Below are 22,372 nucleotides of genomic sequence, written 5' to 3'. Positions count from 1 at the left end.
TAAGGACATGACCAAACATCTTACAATGGGTACAATATGGGGGTTTGTGCTCCATGAAAATTTGTTGCCAATAATCATTATGGGTTGTGCCCAGCCAGACTTCAGTAACTTCAATAACATCAGGTAAAGTAATATCCATTTTCACAAGTATTTTGACACCGAGGGTTTGGTTAGGTTGAAAGTAGACAGATCTAGTTTCAAAGGATCCCCAAGGATGACCCCAATAGAGTAGAGAACCTGATGGTGAGAAAAATGTAACTTGAGACTAGGTAAACTAAATCATACTGGTACAATAGGAGTTTCATGATTTGTGTCGAAATCAGGAGACCACTTGAGTAGCTTCATAGGTTTTCCAGCAATGTTAAGATATTTTTTAGAGATAATCTGAGTGTAGTCTTCAGGCACGGTTAACTGAATCAAAACATGTCTCCCATCCATGAGCCCTACTTTCCACTTTCCTGCTAATTTGAGGTCATTAAAATTTTTCCTGATAATTTCCATATGTGGAGTCCCCACTGAAATTTTCCAATGAGAACAAACTTGAATTTGTCAGTCAGGGTTCAAATTTCTGACTCTGAGAATAAGAGTGTTGTCTTCCTATTTTTCCTGCTTGCATTCTTAATAAAGGGGCAGCCACCTGTATCATCACGATTCTGCTTATAACTTAAGAGGAACACAACCACCGTCTCCCCCTAAGGATTACCCACAACGTGGGCAAATGAGGTTTTGCCAGATTCACCCGAAGAAGAAGCTCCATCGAGAAGCCAATCGAGCAGAGGGTCAAAGAGCTCGGGGCACTCCGTAGAGACAGTAAACCGCAGACAGGAACCGCATATGAGCTCGACAGAGTCGAAACCTCAGTTCGACAAAGCTGTGCAGGAGAACCGCGGCGAGACGACGCCGTAGAATGCCGCATGCGTCGGGCGCAGAAGCAAATGGTTGTGATGCAAACTGTAGGGCACAGAAGCGAACGACTTTATCCTATGTTCCCACATGCGATCCCTTTCCATGTGAAACAGCTCAGGAGTATAGAGATTCATTTTGTTTGTATAGCATGGAAGCAAGAGACTGAAAAAGATGTTACTTGGGAGAAAGAATCAGAAATAAGGGAAAGATATCCACACCTTTTTAGTTAAGGTACGTACTGACTACATTCTGATACTTAAAATTTTGAGGACGAAATTTTTATCAGGAGAGAAGGTTGTAATAATAAGAATATATAAAAAAATTATTTGGATTAAAAAAAACATTTCCACGTTTCATGGCACCTGCTGTGCAGGTGTCATTCGAATGAGGAGCTCAACGCTCATGGGAGAGTCAAATTTATAGCTATCCTTTTGACCCCGCATTCGAACTCAATATAGGAAACGAACGAGAGGGAAAGCAAGAGAGACAGTCGGTGCGTGAGAGATCGAGAGAGTGATGTAAAAGAAGAAGGGCAAGGAGGTAGAGATAGCTCGAACAACTCTATTGAGGGTCGTGAGGAATAGATGAAAGGAGGAAGGAGAGGCCTGATTGGATATCTGGAGGACTCGAATGGACCTACTTGAGTGAAGAAGAGGAGGGTGAGGCATTCGTGCCCTAACCGAGTCGCAGAAGAGGAAGGAGAAGCCAGAGGGCTCAAGCTACCTATCCAAGCTAAGAAGAGGAGGGGAGAGCTTCTGTGCCTTACACGAGTGCTAGAGGAGGAAGGAGGCGACAAGATCCTTGTTGTGTTGCTCGCAGAGGAGAAGGGAAGGAGCATGCGATTAGTTTGATGCTCGACCAAGAGCTTGGGGAGGAAGGAAAAGGACGACGAGAGTTTTGCGTACGGGAGCTTTTGTGCGAGAGTAGCTTTGCGTGCAAAGGTAGGCTCAACCAAGCCTTATTGTTCGGTTCAACGAGATTAGGGCAGGGCAGACAATTAAATGGTGATTGGCGAAAACAATTAAGCAATACAAAATTTTGTTAAAGAGATAAATTTTAGGTATAAATGCTAAATTTATTTTAATTTTTTTTTGCTTCATTAATTTGTGTTAAATTACAAAATAAGATTTAAGAAATCTTATTAATTGCCTTAGGATGTGTTTAACTAAATTATAAATTAGTAGTGTTAAAAGTATGAGTACTTAAAAAAATTAGTTATATTGATTAGCAATAAATAATAATATAATTTGATAAAAAGGACAAATGAAAATATCTAATTGGTAGATTTGAATTCTTGAGAAATGGTAAAAAATTGATTTAAATGAATTATATATGATGTTTTATTAACAACTAATCAATCCTAATATGTTATTATAGTTTCAGAAAAGGATTAGATTTATCAGAGGAAAGGATAGCACAGGATATTGTTAAGGGGGGTAATATGTTTTTTTTTTAAGTAGTTTTGTTTATTTACGCATGTTTTTACTGTTTTCTAGTTTTTTTTTAAATGCAAAAGTACATTTTTCTTTTTAAATGTCTAATGATAGTCACTCTTGGATGGTACTGGCAGATGAATGCTTTGTACTTGTGCACGAAATTGTAATGGAAATGGAAATGGAAATGATTGCCTACCTTTATGGTGGGTTGAAAATGGTTAAACGTATATTTTTATATGGCATACGTTTAGATGGTGACTTCTAATTATGAAAAGTGAAATAAATAAATGAAAGGAATGAAATCTATTTTATTTGCTACTCTCTTTTATGACACGACTTTTATTATTGTCGTAGTTTTACAAAAATATTTTAAAAATAAGAATTATTATAATTTAGAAATATTTACCCACTAAGTAGTTTTAACTTGAACCATAATTACTAATATTTTTATAGAAAAATCAGTTTTAGATTAGATTGATCTAGGGAGTACGTGTCCAGACACTGTGGAGCGCGAGTTGATATATATTACAATTGAATTTATTTTCTGTTGAATGTAAATGTGTAAAAAAGAACAATCTATTATACATATAAGTTTTTAATTAGAATGACTTGCATTGAATTTTATTTTATGTTAAGAAATGAAATTTTTAGATAGTTTTACCGTCAGTTCCCGCCTTGGTAATTCCAAGCTCACTGGGCCGGGTTGTGACACAAATACCCCTTCCAATATCACATATCCTTAACCCTAATTCCCCCTTGTTGATTTTTAAATTCAACAACCTTAAACCAACTATTTTTACTCTCATTGCTCAACCCTAACCTTAGTCATGTCACTGAGGAGATACATGTCCGAGCCTACTCAGGAGGAGATAAAGTGAGAGATCTGCTAATTTCAGCGGAGGCTTGCAGATATTGAGGATGAAATGCAATGAGAAGTTACCATCGACTGTGATTGGGAGAATTGAAGGGGAGAACGAGAGAATCTGAAGATGAAGTAGGATACCAAGTACCAGCTTACTACATACAAAAGGTGTAGACTCTAGCCTTAGATGTGGAGAGTCCACATCACTAAGCAACCAACCTCAGAATATTTTAGCCAGAGGACACCCAAGATAACACTCAAGGCGACCTCGTCACAGGATGAACTGATTTAGAGTGGTGAACAGGTGAATCCAATTCACATCCTTAAATTTTTCACAGGCAGGAAGTGTTGCAAGTGCCACGGATTTAGACTTGTCCAATCAGAAGGCGATTTGCTCCACCTAGCAAGGTGTCATAAAAAATTTGGGTAAACACATCGCAGACATTGAAGGTGGTGAGGACATAAGAGAGGAGTACTCACTTTCAGTTGAAGAGATAAATGGTGATTTGGTAGAGTACTTCAGAGAGGATTCTCAATTGTCAGCCAACAAGAAAGGGACACCACCAATTCCGATTAACTCCGGGTTAGAGGTTTCAACTTAGGTAACAGTAGCCGTTCTGGAAGGTAGTGTCTCAATATAATATGCGTTCATGTAGGGCATAAAATTGTGGTGCCTCGAGTCACCGTCTTGCGAACGTTGAGAGAAGCATCAACAAAATTGACCTTGGATGTCCAAAAGGGTCGTGAGTTGGAGGAGTCTACATCAAATACAAGGCCACCACATTTAAGAGAGACAGAATTTTCAAATGTATAGACTCATTCCTGAGTTATACGTACAGATGGAGGTCCAACATGTCAGAAGTGAGTCATTTTGTACAATGTCGGAAATATTACGTGGAGTTATTCAAAGATTATTTTTTGTTCGAAATGATACATATCGTCACATGGTCATACAGAAAAGATGAATCTCAACTTGGTAATGGGCCCGAGAAGCTTGATGAGGATAGAAATTCTTCAATGGAATCTATCTCCTATTAGTGAAGAGGTCTCTCCTGAAGGGAGCTAGTGAGAGTGGTAGTGTGCCACAGATTTCACTGCAAAGTGAATTTCTCCTCACATACTAATTTATCAGTTGCACCATGTTGGGTACGAGGAGTGGAAGTAGGTTAAAACTGGGATAACGCTATGCCTGATTCATGGGAATACTCGCTATCTACAATTGCAGTTTAGGTTGTGCCAAACGTGGACGATTATCTCTTTTATCTGAATGTGCTTTGGAATGACGTCTACTTGATTGACATGCTTGAGGATGAGCCAGAAGCTTCAACGAATGATGTCAAAGCTCTACCAAACTCGACAGACTGACCTGGGGCTTAACGCCGAATCGGTCCCAACCTGTTCAACAGGAGAAGGTTCAGTCTAGCATAAAGCTGGACTGGCCCTCCCTCTTTTCATTGGGCGGGAATTATCCCCCTTCCTGTTTTCGTTTCCTGCTTGCTCTTCTATTTATATGTGTTTTTATGTCTTAGGGTTTTGTTTTATTATTTTTTTATTTCAATTTATGAGGACAGTCGCCAACGTTCTATTTCCTCCCTCGAGCGCTGTATCTGATAGTTATGGTGGTACTTCGGTTGTATCCCTCCCCGATGGTGATTTATCTTCTCAAACATCCACCTCCCTCTTCTCTCATTGCCGCTTGTTGGTTTTCTTTGCACCCCCATGCTCCTAGCCGCCAACAGCCTTTTCCGCATCTTGCCTTTGCCACCAGCATCTTTTTCCACAGCATTCCGCATCCAGACGCCAGTTCTGGACCTTGCCCTTGCCGCCATCATCTTTTCCCACAGCTGCTCACATCTAGCCGCCAATTCCAGGCATTCTCTTTGTCGCCAGTTTTTTACTTGTCTCCAACCACAAGCAACGCTTCTTATCTGCCCCTCCCTGCTATACCCGTAACGCCCCTCCTTGCAACAACCCCAAATGCCCTTCCTCCTTTCTGCTATAACCCAAATGCCCATCCTTCCCGCTACAACCCAAAACCCTCCATCTGCTTCATTCTTTCGTCATGCTGTTGTTGCCCTAACCTCGATTGCCTTCTCCACTGCTCCTAATGCCTCGCCTCTTTTCACCGGTGATGGCTTCAGGTAGAACTTATGTTGCCGCCCTTGCTATTGTTCACGTCTCAGGTACTCCTAAATCGTGTTTGTTCCCGCATTCTTTTGCGCTGCTGGAGGACGACGAGTTCTGTTACCTCAAGAAAGCTTGTAGAAAGAATGAGAAGTCAACCATCTTTACTGAAGCTGAATGTTATTAGTTTGCTTCCTCATGTCGTCCGAATTTAGTCGGGAAATTTCTTTATGGTCATCCCAAAATGGAGTTGATTCGTAAAGAATTTGATCTTATGCTTCTTGTTAGGAAGTGGAAAATTCGACTTTTAGATAGGCGGCATATCCTTATTCAACTTAAAAATGAAGAAGATTACACACACTTATTTGCTAGAAAACTAGTTTTGATTGATAATAAGGCAATGGAAATTTTGAAATGGACTGGATTTTGACCCACAGATAAAACTACCAACCATACCGGTCTGGATTCGCCTCAAGAAGTATTGTACTCTATTGCTTCAGTTTATGGTAAGTCACTTAAAATAGGCATTCCTACTTTTAATATTTCACGTTCTTCAGAAACTAGGGTGCTTGTTGAAAGGGACATCGCATTAATCGCTCTTGAGGAAATTTGATTAGGCTCACAACACCAAGGATATTGACAAAGAATTGTTATTGAGTTTTTCCCTATGTTTTGCTCTCACTGTTGTATGTTGGGTAACTCTAATTCGCAATGTCACCACCTACACCCCCATCTAAAACCAAAAAAATGAAGCGCTCAGCCAGATTTAAAGATCCCCTCCTAATCCTCTTGTTCATCACAAGGATACCTCTGACCCCACTCACACTGTGGTAACCGTACCATTTGGTCCACGGGCCGCTGTTGTTGTAGGTTTCACTACCCCCGTGGGCAATCTTTCAACTACTCAATCACCACATAATGCTCAAGATGTAGGCCCTTTGATTCCTCCTGTAGAACCTCTGTCGGTGGTGGCAGAGGAGACTTGTCATACTTTACCTACTCTAGAACCTATCATTGATGTAACGGTTGACAATCTCGTGGTGGAGTGTCCAGCGGTAGGTATGCGCCAACTACAAGTTCAACATTCTACCTTACGTGAGCTCTCTGCTGCGGCCCTGCCACCTCATCAGATCAAGCAAGTTGTTACTATCATTCAGGCTTAAGGGTCGCTTGATGTGCAACAACATACACATGCCTGACAATCCTTGGACCATGACATTAATCAAATGAGCCGGTCTTCAGATGAGGAATAGAAGGTTTACATATCCAGGAAGAAGAAGAATAGAGGTCTACTGGAAGTCAGGACATTAACGGATGATACCTTCGTTATCTCGGGTAATGGCGGTAGACTTAACCATTTGTTAGCTGACTCTTTACCTAGAACCAGAGGTAAGAGGTAAGGATACATTGGGTCATTTCTCACGCTCTTTTATGTTTGACTCGCCGAGCATTTGGAGACTTTTGGAGTAAAGTTTACTTCTCTAGGTTTTAATTTGCTTTTGGGTTTGCATGTACTTTTTTGGGACCTTGGTGTCTGTTATATACCGGGTGCTTTGGGTTCCCGTGTGGGCCCTCACATCTCACTTCTTTGTACCTTTCCTTTCTAATATATTTGCCCTTGAGCTTTATATATATTATATATATAAATATAAAGAAATGACACTTTTGGTTTTTTGGGCTCATGTATTTTTTTGTATTTTCTTTTTTTGGAACCATTTGTATGTGGTGTTTACCATATGGGTGGGGTGTCATGCTTGGCCCCTCTAATACAATTTATCTGTATCTTTCTTTTTTTTAATATATTAGCCCTTAGGCTTTCTCAAAAAAAAATAAAAATAAAGGAATGGCTATAGGCTATTATTCGAGCCTACAACCACCGCTAATGTGTTGAGTACTACCTTCTTAAGGCAACTGCGTCAGAGGGGATTCGAACCCTCGTCCTGAGGGGTCTCATGCCGTGGATGCCAACCAACAGGTCGAGGTACGCAGCTCCATATCTATATATGATGGCAATTTCCATCATCTGCTCTGCTAGGGTTTCGTCTGATGGTGATTTCCAATGTCTGCTTCTTTGATTCAGTCGCGCTTGAAGGAAAAGGGGCTCGCACCTCATCTCCTCTGCTTCGACCTTCGCTTACTGCACTCGTCGTCTCTTAGCTTCTGTCGTTTCGCGTCTTCAGCTTCGTCTGCTTCAACATCGAGCTTTCGTCGTCTCGAGTCTTCGCGTCTTCTTCTTCGTCTGTTGTGACATTCTCCTACTGCGTTCGCGTCTCTCAGCTTCCGTCTTCGCGTCTTCTGCTTCATCTGCTTTCGCCTATTGCGTTCTCGTCTCTCAGCTACTATCAGAGCATCGTACCGGGTTCTGGTTTCGGCCTTCCTCTTTCCTTGCTTCGATGGGCGCACTCCCTCCTTCTTCGGCTGAACCCAGAGAAGCCTCCTTCGCCCACATGTTGGGTAACCATTTGGTGGAGTCGGTTGTTGTCTACCCGTCGAGTTATAAGGAATGTTGTGATGGTACAAGTGACTGTCCCTTTGTTAAGAAGACGAGTGTGAAGGGTGGGAAAGCAGCTCTCTTTTAAATTTTGGCTGAGAAATGCAAGTTCACTCTTATCGAAAAATTTTAGTTGAGGCATCCCTCAATTGAAGTTATCAGAAAGAGTTTTGAAGCTCAAACTAGTAGGAAAGTGAAAAGTGAGACTTCTTGATGGGAGGCATGTGTTGATTCAGTTAACCACGGTTGAAGACTGCGCTCGAATTTTCTTTAGGAAATATCTTAATATTACAAGAAAATCAGTAAAGTTGCTCAAGTGGTCTCCTGATTTTGACCCAAACCATGAACCTCACACTGTACCAGTATGATTTAGTTTATCTGGTTTCAAGCTACATCTATTTAATCATTAGTTTCTCTTCTCTATTGTGGTCATACTTGGGAATCCTTTGAAGCTAGATCTACCTACTTTCAATCTAATTAAGCCTTCTGTTGCTAGAATATTTGTGGAAAGAAATATCACTTTACCTGATATTACAGAAGTCTAGCTGAGCACAACACATAATGAATATTGACAACAAATTATCATGGAACATAGACCATTTTATTGTACCCATTGTAAGATGTTTGGGCATACCCTTGACAAATGTCACTGGCTCCACCCTAACTTGAAACCTAAAGTTGAACTGCATAAGGATGTGTCTAACCTCACTGCTCTGGACACATCTACTCTAACTGTGGAGGAAATTACCACAAGACAGGAGTCAGTGTCTAGTTTAATTGCCCCGGGGGGACCACTTCACCTATAAAGGATCCTCTTGCTCCTTTTGTTCTTGAAGGGGATTGCTCACTTATTATACCTCATGTAGAACCTCAGTTGGTAGTGGATGAGGAGACATTGCCCCAGGGTGAGTTCTCCATTGAAGATTCACAAATAGATCAGATGGGACAAACACTGGCAGATGAATGTGAAGTTTACAAATCTAGGAAGAAATAAAAAGGGATGCTAGAGCTCAAGAATTTTCGAGATGATGGTTTGATAGTTTCGGGCAGAAGCTTACTTCTCAGTTGGTGTTGGAATCTCTCCCTAGAACCAAGGGGAGGAGAAGTGTTGAATCCACCCACCATGAATAGGAGTATTTCGGGTTTTTTTTTTGTATACGAGTATTTTAAAATCTCTTTTTGAGTGAGTTGTATTCCCTATGAGTGGGCTCTTTGTACCCACTCACTAAAACCTTTGTATCTTCCCTTTTACATCATTGAAGTTGCTTTTTAATATATATACATATATATATATATATATATATATATTTATAATCGCAATTTACTTCATTAATTAATTGCGGTTTATTAAAGTGTATACTTTTTGTGCCTGCTTAACATGCATTATATATTTTTTGTTTTTTCTGAGGTTTACGGTTTAATAAATTCCCTGAGAGTGCCTTTTGAGGTTTTACTGCTGTTAGGTTTTCTAAATCTATATTCAAATATGCTTCAGGTGTGTGTTTGTTGATGCTGGTGTTGCACCTATTGATCTTGAAACTAGAAGGAGAAAAGAAGAAATGAAAGCCAAAGAAGCCCAAAGTAGAGCTTTTGGTGAGCATGGTGAGTTGGCACTCATTACTGTTGAAAGCTCAGAAGTTGCTACTAATGAAAGGGTGTCATTGAGGCCTCCAATGCTTCAGGTAATATTTGCCAGTTATATCAGTAACAAAATTGCTCTTGTTCAATGTTGATTTTACATTATCCTTCGACCGCGTACCTTGTACTTTTCCTATTTTTTGTAGCTAATTGAAATCCTAGAAATTCATATTTTCCTATTATTTGTAGCTGATTGAATCCTAGAAATTCTTATGAATAGTTTGTTTTTGTTTACATGTAGTTGGTTGTTGATTTTATTCCTGTGTTGGATTGGTTTATGGTGTTTTCAACTTTGGAGGATCTTTTTTCTTTTGCGCTACAGTCAAGAAAAAAAGTCTATTTCTTCATGCATGTTAACTGAATAGCTAAATTTTGGTTTTGAAAGGATGATGAGTGGTTGCCCCAACAAAGGTAATGCCAGTATCAGTACAGTTCTCATACTGATGTACATTAATCTTGAGGATTTCTGGTCATTGATGAATGGAGTCAAATAAGCAAATATTTATCTCATAATTGAAATCCATTGTAGCTGGAGACGAGATTCATATGAGGAAACATCAGCAAATGAGCTTTTACTTAGCTTCCAAAGATACAAATACCCAACTTTTTTTTACCCATCAAAGGTTGCATTGTTGTGAGTACAGACTAATGGGTGTTCAGAAATAGCACATTACCCCAATTTTATGTAAAGAAAGAGTCAGTATTATGATTAACCACATTTCTATCTTATATCGTTAAGGAATGAACTCTGATTATCTTAACTCTTTGGTTTGAACTTCTTAGTGATCTTTGATCTTTCTTTTAAGTATAGCAGCGCCAATTTCTCTTACTTGCTTGTTGTTCTTATATCACAGTCATTTTTTTAGATAAGAGGGATATATGTTTTACTTTATATTGCTGAATGAATGTTTATTTTGCTTGTTTGCAGGAGGGAAATTTGTGGTTTTTTTCTTTATTGTTTTTTGTGCCTGGGTTCTAGTTGAAGCTCCTTTCTCTTGTAGTGTTATTCATTGTTGTAATAAAAGAAATAAAATAAATAAATAGATAAATATTTAGTAGTAATAATAATAATTCGAATAGGCTCTAAGATAAGCACATATTCGGTTATGACTTAAGAGTCATATTACACCATTCGAACCATGGAATGTGCGAGCGAGTTGGAGAGGAGAAACTGTCGTAACCGAGGGTGGGAGAGGAGAAAGAAGAAGAAGAAGTCATCATGTGCTTCTGTAGGAGTTTCGACGTTTCCGTGCGTAGGAGGCAACGACGAGCCCTGTCGGATCAGTCGACTCGTGCTTGGGAAGAAAAGGCTGGGGGGAGTTGAAGCTTGTCATGCCTTACCTGTGAAATTTTACTGCGTCGAAACTGAATGAAGAGGAAGATTTGGCGTTGTGCTTGAGTAGAGGTAGAGGAAGAAGAGTGGCGGGAAGAAGCCGCTCCCTAAGAGGAGGTCACACTTGGCACTTTGCTGCCCATAGGGGAAGATTTTAGAGTTGAGTTATTTCGAGATTAAAGGAAGAAGAAGAAGAGCTTTGTGTCATGTTTGTGTGGAGAAGTCGCGACTGAAGGCTGCAGTGAAGAAGCTTTCATTCTGTGGGAAGAGGGAGCTTTGAGCTTGCGTGAGATAGATCAGTCAACTGATTATTTTAAGCTTAAATTTAATCATATTATTTATTAAAATATTCTATTATATATTTGTGTGTGTGTGAGTGTTTTTTTCTTTTATGCATTTAATTAATGTTTTATTAAATGCAAAATTGCTTTATTAAATGGTTTAAAACAAGCATTTAATTCATGCCTAGCATTTTGAAATTCTAAAATTATATAAAAAATGGGAGGAAATTAACAAACATGAATGTCTATTTTAAAGAATTTTAATTTGATATGATATGAACTATAAATTTTAAGTCATATACGATTACCCTCAGATGGTACTACCAGAAGATGCGATGCACCCGTGCACGTTAAAAGAAAGACGTACCTTCGGGTGCAAATCGAGGGTATTCTCAAGTACATTTTCTTAATGGTACCTACAGAATTTTGAGGGTATCTTCGGGTACATTTTTAGGGTACTTTCAGGTATGATGATAATCTTGTTATGACTAATATAAAGGTTAAAATGATTAATATGTTAAGTGAAATGGGAATGAATAAAATTAAAATGAAAGCTGAAGTTTTTATAAAATATTGTTATACATTTTCTTTTAGCAATTTTATATAGCATAAGCATCGTAATTTAATGCATATAAAAATTATAATTACTCACTAAGTCAGACTTAAAGTTGAAATTAATGTTTTCTTTCAGGAGAAGAAAAACTTTAGGTTAATATATCTAGTAGGAGAGATTTGATTTACAAGAGTAGGACTATAGTTGCTAGGTACTAGTTTTGTTTTGTTTGTATCTTCTTTTTACTTTTTCTTCAGATATTGATATACTGTTCAGTACTGGTTTATGATGTAATTTTTAGGTTATGTTAATGTTTCTAAATGTTTATTTTTATTGCATTTTATGGATTTTAGTGACTATTATAAATTGGAATTTTTATAATTATGTGGATAATTTTTTAAATGTTAATATCATCTGACTATTGTTCCTGACTTGGTTAATTCCAAGCTATAAGACTGGTCGTGACAAAAGTGATATTAGAGCAATTAGGTTGTATTATGATCTAAAAGAGTCATTTTTAGGATTAAATTAATTTATAAGTGATATTAGTGAAGGTTCAAATTGTGCCTAATTATTATCTTTCTATCATTATTTCAAAAATATGGAAAATTGGAGGGAAGGAGTAGAGTTGATACTTTAGAAGTTGATACACCCCCACAGATCACTGTAATTATAGATACATTTACTGAGATGATAACTGCAGTAACGCAGTTGATTAAGAACTCTCAGACAGACCAATTCCAGTGGAGGTCAGATGGATAATTCATTGAAATTATTTCAGGATATGAGATCACTTTTTTCTGGAGGAGCTCCGATGGATGCTGAAGAGATGGATACTGAGGGTGGAGAAGATCTTAAATGGATTGTCTTGTCTTTTGGAGAGGATGGTCATTTGCATTAGAGGGAGAACTAGAGAGATGGTGTCGAGGACAGTTACAGGAGAAATATGGGGGTAGAGTCAGTCGGATGATTCGATGGGATGAGTTTGTGGGCACTTTTATAGACTAGTTCATACCACTCTCCGCTAGGAAGCAAGTACAAGACACTTTTATTCGGTTGGTGCAGAGTGATTGACCTATTATGTAGTATGAAGTTAAATTCACCATGCTCTTAAGGTATGCACCTCAGTTGATTCCTAATGCAGAGTAGAAGTGCCACCAATTTTTGTCTAGGCTCAGAGATGGCAGTTGAATCTTCAGGATCAATGCCAAATGCAAGTCAGACTAAGCAAAATATTTAGCCTAGAGTATATGCTCTCTCGCAGTAGGAAGCTAAGGACTACCCTGACTTCATCACAGGTATATTTTACTCTTATTAATTTCAACTCACTGCACTTTAAACATCATAAAATTCATGTCATGTCACATAAAACAAAATAAGAATTTGAATATATTAATAATCCGACGCTAAATATTTAATACAATAATTTTAATGATAGATATCATATATCTTCAAAGTTGACCTATAAGAGTATTGTTTGATTTAAGAGCATCACACTCATTATGAAAGTTCTTGAATTTTTTCATTGTTGGGGTTTAACCTCAATAACTTTCTTCAATACAGATTAATTTGTAAGTTAAATTTGCTACTTTACTAAGTTTATATTACTGCTTATATGTAAAGCAACTTTGCTGTGTGGACTTTCTTTGCGGAATTTAGCCTCATCAAGCTGAATGAGTATTTTGAGACTACTTTTTTCAGTCATTTAGGGAAACATAATCTGCAATGCATTTCAAAGAATTTTTGTTAGATGCATATGTATAGAACTTAGGACTTCTTCGGTTGTACTATTTTTTTCTTCATAATTGAAGCTTGAATCTTGATTTTGTAATTTTAGGCTGTTCGGCTTGCATCCTTTCAACTTGCTCCCTCAATACCTCCATTCATTACATTACCCAAGCAGTCCAAAATGGATGGAGAGGACGCAGTTACTCAAAAAGAGATTGAGGAGAGAAAAGCAAGTGAGGCTGCCGTAGCAGGCGGTGGTGTATCCGTGGCTGTAACTCGTTTCCCTCATGAACAGAAACGTCCTGCTGGACCTCTTGTTATTGTAGGTGTAAGAGATGGAGTTCTTTGGCTTATTGACAGGTACTTCGAAGTTATTCACCATTAATTAGTCTTGTTTTTCTTGTTTAATAGTATTTTCCTCCTCCAGTTAGGTTATGGCTGTTAGAACTGTTCATATTTATCTTTCCCATTCACACATCCTTGTCATGGATCATTTAACTGAAACGGTTGCCTTGTTATTAGGATTAAGATTGCTGGAAATATGGTCTGCTTGCTCAAGGCTTCATCCTCCTAAAGCAGTTAACTGTAATGAAAAAATGCCCAAGTAGGCTTATTTCCCAAGGCCGCATTCTTGGAATAATTATGCTGTTTGGGCTGCTGAAAAAAGAATGCAGTGAAAAATGAATATAATGTAACTGAAATATAGTGTGTTTGAAAAATATAAAGTTGTTTGGTTTGGTATAAAGTAAAACCAATGTACAAGCTCGACAAAATCAATTGCGATAACTAGTGGTTGCGACTCATGCAGCGCGTAACGGGTGGTGGCGGCAAGTGAGTGGCGAAACAATGAGAACATATTGCAATTTGTAATGTATTTGGAAAAATCCAAATCCAATAAAATCAGAATGCACTAGTTTTGAACAGGATGAATTTCAAATTTACCAAAATTTCACATTGCATTATGTTTTTGTCGAGGAGTGGAGCCTGGAAGAGTAGCCACAGCCTCAAGGAAAATGGGCAAGCAACAGGGCACTTTCAGGGGAGCGCACCTAGATAGAGGGAGCAACACATCCGCATTGAGGTTTGAAGTGTCCTCGCGCCGCTGTTAACTGACCTTTCTTTTAAGGTTCGGTTGAAGTACGACAAAAACAGACAATTTGACCAGACTGAGATCTCAATAACACTAATACTAACTTGCAGAATTATGACCTAATGAGTGATTAATTAGTCTAATAAAATTCCGACAAATATACATTATACACTGCATTTTATAATTCATTTATATTTATACTTGGAAATATTGTAAATCATATCATCAAAACATGAAAACTATACATAGCTACTGAATCCAATATAAATAAAACATACACACAAACATCAGAACAAGCTCCCCAAAACTATATAGTGCGAAATTTGTACAAATGACAGCTGGCTACACACCCTAGTGCTCGTTGCCCCTACATAAAAAGCAACAATACAGGAATGAGCTCAGCAAAATAATCAAGGCTAAAATAAGATTTTATGCATGGAAAAGAAACGTGCATGTTCATGTGAAACTTTACAAGTCACAACATGCTGGAGTCATATAGAACATAAAAAAAACAGGTACTGTAGAAATCAAGTCAAGACTGTTGTGAAATTACAAGTATAATAAAAAGCATGTGCATAAGCATGGTCATAAGCTTTTTATCTTATTTAATCATAGTAATATTATTTCATAAATGTTGTTTCATAGTAATGTCACTAATAAATGTATGTCTCAACTATTTCTATTTGTTGTCATATCATGGGTCGTCACTCTGCCCCAAGACCAAATAAACTATCTAAGCACTCTTGTATTTGTATACTCATAATATTTCTTGTGATATTTCTTAAAACATAATACTTGTTAGCATGCATTTATAGATATTTCATATATCACAGACATGAATCATAGCAAATGAATACCTGCTAAACATAGTCATATGTATCATGACATAACAAAATCACATGTATCGTGAGCGAAATCAACTAGCATCCATACATTCCAAGTATGTATTCATCTATAATATACAAGAAGTCTAAATAAAAAATTGTCAAATATATAATCACATAAAACCTAGAGAATATTAATTTTCTTAAATTAGCATAAGTTTATTTCACTTGACTTGATGGAGCAGCCCTCCGATGAGTATTACACACTCGTCTCGAGCTCGCCGCCTTATGGAAACTACCTAGAAATCATAGACATTATAGGAATTTATGAAATTTGGGTTCATATTGTGATTTAACCTAAAAAATAACTTATTCATCCAAAACATACCTCAAATGGCTTTCTCGGCATAAATCCACCCTTCTGATACACATGTTTTCTCCTCAACTCTTCCTAACACCTCAAATATCCCTTTTCCTTCACTGATTTTGTGCCCTTACGGAAGCTTGCAAATCATTTTTGACGCTTCTAACACGAGTTGGTGCCTTTGACGGCTACCAAAAATGAAAAAGTGCACAAAATCGAGGCAAATATTAAAACAGAAATAAGAGAAAGGACATAAAAGTCTCGAATAGCATGAAAGAGAGATTTGTACTCACCGTTTTCGCTTCGGAACATTGAAATGCCAACTGCAACACCTTGTATTGTGCGCGGCTTCCTTGTGTGCTCGTTCATCCCTTGCTACAGTGGCTCGAGCGTAACCCTCACAGTAAGGAAGAATTCGAGAGATGGGGAAATAGACCGTCTCAAAAGCTCTTGGTCGTTCGATCAATCCCACTTTTGATAAACACGAAAGAAGGTTTGTTGGGAACAGTGTACAAGAGACAGATACGGGATTGTGGATAATTGAGGGTTTAACTAAATTAATTAAACTTATAACTTCAAACTTTTGTATTTCACAATCCACTCATAATTTTTCTGTAGTGCTTCATATGGACTTGATCATTTTCATGCGTAAAATTTTATAAAAATAATTTGGTTAAATTCTGAGGGATGCAAAATTTGGGGTACTTTAAAAGTTGTCAAACTTCACCCGACTTATCAAATTTTTTTGGCATCACAGTTGCTATCCCAGCGACTATACACCCGATTATAGAGAGCACGACAATAGCATTGTATGTGCAATTGGCTCTCCAATTCAGTTTAAAGCCTTCGTTCCAAGCGATGAAGTTAATCTCTCTTTTGTGGTTTTTTTGACAAAGGGTTCTCGTGAATCAGAGAAGTGTTAGAGAGGAGGATTTCAATGTGTTTTTCTCTTGTAAGATCAGGAGGAAAGGTTAAAAGCAAAGTCTTGTAAGTTACATTGATTGTAGAGAGGAGATCTAAGTGAATATTCTGTAATTTTCTGAATTTCATAGTAAAAATTTCTTAGCAATGTGGCTCCGTAGTTTTTTTTCATTCTTAGTTTTTCCACGTTAAATCTTAGTGTTTTTTTTGGATTATTTTTATTGTGCTTCCTTTTGAACATTTTTTTCTAATTTTCTCAAATTAGTGTGATCCTATTCTGAGGTATGATTTTGATTTTCAATCGGATTGAAGCCCTAGTAGAAGTATAAGTTTTCCATCATCCCATTAAAGTGGTATCAGAGAAAATGTTTGATTTTAGTGGTAGTAATGGTCGACGAAGCAAGGTACAAAGTGGAGAAGTTTAATGAGACAAATTTCGTGTTCTGGAGGATGCAAGAGCATGATTTACTGTATCAGAAAAAAATTGTACTTGGCAATATAAGGAATCACCAAGAAGCCTGAGTCTATAACTATAGAGGAATGAGAGGTGTTAGATTGAACAACAATACGTTCGATCCATTTATCACTTTCTTTGTCTATTGCATTCGACATAGTAAATGAGAAAATAAAGATAGATCTCATGGCGGCACTGGTAAAGATGTACGTAAAACTTTCTACTTCAAATAAACTTTTTTTTATGAATAGGGTATTCAACATAAAGATGGTGGAAGATAGTTCAATGGCTGAACATTTGAACAATTTCAACACTGTATCAAATTTGTCTTGGAAGGATCAAGTTTGATGATGATGTCAAGGCACTGTTGATATTTTATTCATTATTCGAACAATTGGATAATTTGGTCATGGTGGTGAGTAAATCTTCTGGGAATATAAAGTTGAACTTCAATGACATCGTGGGTTTAGTGTTGAATGAGAAACTCGCATAAAGTCAGCGAATGATGAATCTTCAAGTGCTATGTTGAATGTGAAAAACAGAGGAAAGGAATCTGGACATGGATACAGACAAAAGTCATTCAAATCCATGAAAGTAAAGTCTCGATCAAGCAGAGGAAATGACAGAGAAGAATGTTGAAACTGCGAAATGAACAGACATTTCAAGGACTGCAAAGCTCCACAAAAAGCTGGTGGTAGAAGGCAGGAAGGAAATCTCTATAACTACCTTCACAGTTGAATTCAATGTGACTCTCTGGTGTTATTCTTAGTCAGCACTGAATTTCGGATAGTTTATTTAAGTGTCTCTTTTCACACATGCCCAGAATAAAAGGCATTCAAAACACTCTGAGTGATCTAGGAAGGGTTTATCTGGGAGACAATAAGGCCTGTAATATAATGGAAAGAGTGATGTAGATATCAAGTTGTGAAATGAAATAGTCTGGACGCTTACTAAAATTAATCATGTTTTAAATATGAAAAGAAATCCTAATTCTATGAGTCATCTAACAAAATCAGAGTTCATGACTACTTTCACAGGTGATTCGTGAAAAGTGATCAAGGGGCAATGGAGTTGGCTCGGGACAACATTGAAGGCACTCTTTACTTGATCAATGAAATGCCATATTTCATTGATGTGGCTGGAGCCAATGTGGATGCAAGTTTGTGGTACAGTTGGTTTTGTCATATGAGAGAGAAATGTATGAATTTCCGATTTTTTACAGAATAAACTTCGAGGTTTGAAATCAGTATATTTGGATTCTGTGAAGATTGTATATATGGCAAGCGAAAGAAGGTTTTTTTCTGTAAAAGTGGGTTAGTGGTGAAGTAAAAAAAATTGTAGTGTATATTGATGCATGGGGCCTACTCCAATTCAATTCATTGGATGTTACCGCTACTTTGTCATGTTTATTGACGATTAAACCAGAAAGATATGTGTTTATTTCTTAAAACAAAAAGTTGGCGTACTTGAAGTGTTTAAGAATTGGAAGGGTATGATTGAAATGAAAGGACTTGAAATTGAAGTATCTCATATCAGATAGTGGGGTCGAGTGTCGTGATTAGAAGTACAGGAATATACCACAGCAGATAGTGTGGTGAGCACATGAATAGAATAATCATGTAGCGTGCCAGAAGCATGAGGCTGCCTGCAGGCTTGACAAGACAGTTTTGGGCTGGAGCTGTGAATATTGATATTTATCTGATTAATCGTGGTGATTAGTACCTTTGGAAGAAAGCTTACTTGAAGAAGTATGGAGTGACAAGGAGGTAAATTTATCTCATTTAAAAGTATTTGAGTGTTCTGCATATGTACATGTTAATACAATGTAAGCTTGATACCCTCATTGGATATGACTCGGATGAATTTGGATACAAGTTCAGAATCAGAAATTCATCTGGAGCAGAGATATTACATTCAATGAAATAGAGATGTATAATGAAGATGTCAGAACTCGGGACAGTCCGTCTGTTACTTATGAGGTGTTCAAGTATGTTGAGGTAAAAGATATTGGTAATCAAGAGGGTGGAGATAGAAAAATGCTCAATCAGCTGAAGCATAGGAAGTTTCTAAGTTATCTACTGCTGAAGTAAGGAGGTCCAGTAGAGTGATATGATCGGTACAAATGTATTCTCCTTCATTATACTATTTGTTGTTAATTGATGGTGGTAAACCAGAGTGTTTTTAGGAGGTCACACAAGTTGAAGGTTCAAGGGAGTGAGAGTTTGTCATGGATGCAAAAATGTTGTTTTTAGAGTCAATTCGAATTTGGGATTTGATAGTGTTACTAGATGACAAAAGCGCACTGCACAACAAGTGGGTCTACAGGCTGAAAGAAGAGTCACATGATAGCAGGCGCTGCAAGACAAGTCTTATTATGAAGGGTTTTCAGTGTAAGGGTCGATTATACAAAAAGTTTTTCTTTGGCGGTGAAGATGACAACCGTTAGGATTGTGTCGAGTCTAGTAGCAAGGAAAAATTCACATTTGGAGCAGATGGATGTAATGCTACTTTCTTACATGAAGATCTTAAGGAGGAATTATATATGGTGCAACTGTAAGGTTACAATGTTCCAAGGAAAGAAGATTTAGTTTGCATGTTGAAGAAGATTTTTTATGGCTTGAAGCAAGCTCCAAGACAATGATACAGGAGGTTTAACAGGTTTTTGTCAGACAGTAGGTACATGAAGTGTCAGACAGACCACTCTTGCTTCATGAAACACTTTGATAATTGTTATATATTATTCTTTTTTATGTGGATGACATATTGATTGTAGGGCGAATTTGAAGAAAATCAGAGACTTAAAGGAGCAATTATCAAGTGAGTTTGAGACGAAGGATTCAAGTACAACCAAAAAAATCCTCGGGATAAGATTTAGTAGGGACTAGAGTGCAGGTATGCTAAAATTGTCTCAGACAGTATGTTCAGAAGATTCTGCAGAGGTTCAACATGGGTGAGACAAAGCTAGTCTGCACCCCCTTAGGTAGTCACTTTAAGCTTTCTAAGGGACCATTACCAAAACTAAACCAGAGCAAACACATATGGGGAGAAATTCGTATTCTTTAGCTGTTGAAAGCCTGATGTATGCTATGATTTATACCATACCAGATATTATATATGCAGTAAGAGTGGTCAGCAAGTAAATGTGCAATCAAGTCAGGCATGATTGGGATGTGATGCAGTGGATTATCTGGTATTTGAGGGGAATAGTCAACTGGGCATGTGGAGAACTTATGGATTTTCAAGTTCCTTTTATCTGGTGTTGAACCAAAAGATTGGGGTTGAGGATAACTTTTGTTTTAGTTTCTGTGTATGCATACATCTCTTTATACTGCCTTCTTCTCCTTTTAAGAGTTTTTTTGCCTTTTTTTTATCATTTTCATGTTGGGTTGTAATTGTTGTTTAGGATACTTAGTGCATCTATTTTCTGTCTTTCATTATTAGATGCATCTTGAAAAGAAAGTTATCACTGAATCTCTGTTCTTTCCTTGCACATCTTTAGGTCGATGTATTGTGCAGATAAATAAACATTTTAAAGAATTGATTGCTCTAAAAAACTTACCCATTTCATTGACATTTGAGCTTATATAGAGCCTTACATCATTTACAAATAAGTTCCTTGACTTCTTTTATTTACAAATAGAACCATACATTAGATACAAATCTCAACATTTTTTCTCAAGATGGGCAAAAGATATCTGCTAACCCCATCTTGTCACACAACCTAGACAAATCTAATGAGCCAAGTCCTTTAGTGAGGTCGTTAACCACTTGCTCTCTAGTGTTTACATGACTTAGCTCCAGAAGACTGTTATTCATCTTTTCCTTGATGAAGAACCTATCAATATCTACATGTTTGGTTCTATCAAGTTGCACAAAGTTGTTAGCGATGTTGATCGTTGACTTGTTGTCGCACCACAACTTCATTTTTTCTCCTTGGTCCACTTTGAGCTCTACCAGCGAGGCTCTCAGCCACATCATCTCAATAAATCCAAAGACCATGACCCTATAATCTGCTTCAGTTGTTGACCTCGCTACTACAGACTGTTTTTTTTTTTTTGCTTCCAAGTTACCAAGTTGCCCCCCACAAACATGCAACATCCCGATGTGGACTTCCTGTCATCCATACAACTCGCCCGGTCAGATTCACAATAGCCCCCAATGCTTACATGCCTATTCTTCTTGAAGAACAAACCCATTTCCTGGTGCACTCTTCAGGTACTACATCCATGTGATTCTTCCTCAGATCATGTGTGTAGCGACTCATGACACTTAGTGCAAATGATATGTTGGGATGAGTTTGATTTAGTTAGATGACACGACCTACCAACTTCTGGTTTCTCTCGTGGTCAACCGACTCTCCTGCCTTCACGCTCAACTTTCTCTTATGATACATTGGTGAAATTGAAGCCTTGCATCCCAATATGCCCGTCTCTTTGAGCAAGTCTAGTGCATACTTTCTCTGAGATAGAACAATCCCTTCTGCTCTGCAAACCACATCAATTCTAAGGAAGTATCTGAGTTGTCTCAGGTCCTTCACCTCAAACTCTTTGTCAAACTTGTCTTCAGCTGAGTATCTCTCTCTCATCATCTCCAGTGGCAATCATATCATCCACATACACAATAAGAACAGTAATGTGACCACCATGTCATCGAAGGAATATTGTGTGATCAGTATTGATTTGTTGATAACCCATGCCCATCTTTGCTTTCTTGATTCTATCAAACCAAGCTCAAGAAGATTGTTTTAATCCATACAGTGACTTTCTCAATCTACTTACCTTGTCCACTATTCGGTTCATGTTTAAGCCTGGGGTATCTCCTTGTTCACCTTTTCTAGCTGATCTCCATGAAGAAAAACATTCTTCGCATCTAGTTGATGTAAAATCCATCCATCATTCACCTCTAAAGTGACAAATGTCCCGACTGTTGTCATCTTTACTACTTGTGTAAATGTCTCATCGTAGTTGATGTCATACGTCTGGATATACCCTTTCGTAAATGTCTCATCGTAGAGACAGTGTTTAAAGATGTAATGAATGCTCCATGTAAAGGTGTGTCGGCACTAAAAGAAAGTTTGGGGGGGTCGCCCGTAAGAAGCTGTCGGCAGCCGGAATTGAAATCTCATCGCCCGCTTCGGAAGGACGTTTTAATTTACGTATATATATATATAATTTTAGAAAAATATGAAATCAAACTGACCTCATATTTTTCACAGTTTAAATGAAAGAGCGCTCTACCTCAAATCCTGTATCTACCCCGAAGAATAAACACAAGACCTGAGGATGAAGCTCGATCAAATAAACTAAGAAAGATATGACGTCCGTTTGGGTCTGCGAAACCATTTTATTTGCCGACAAGTTTAAATAA

At 37.7% G+C, this 22,372-nt stretch overlaps 1 protein-coding gene across 1 annotated transcript in view; it reads left to right on the top strand.

Annotated features, from left to right (window-relative positions):
• Nucleotides 1–22,372, top strand: part of LOC110034171 — a 112,474-nt gene that overhangs the window by 77,297 nt on the left and 12,805 nt on the right. Inside the window, 2 exon segments of the mRNA XM_020738465.1 lie at nucleotides 9,315–9,501; nucleotides 13,462–13,712. Of these exon segments, the coding sequence (XP_020594124.1) occupies nucleotides 9,315–9,501; nucleotides 13,462–13,712 (438 nt within the window).

This window comes from Phalaenopsis equestris, unplaced genomic scaffold (genome assembly GCF_001263595.1).
Source record: "Phalaenopsis equestris unplaced genomic scaffold, ASM126359v1 Scaffold001370, whole genome shotgun sequence".
Classification (NCBI taxonomy): domain Eukaryota; kingdom Viridiplantae; phylum Streptophyta; class Magnoliopsida; order Asparagales; family Orchidaceae; genus Phalaenopsis; species Phalaenopsis equestris.
The sequence above is the reverse complement of the archived record's forward strand: the minus strand, read 5'-3'. Positions and strand labels throughout refer to the sequence as shown.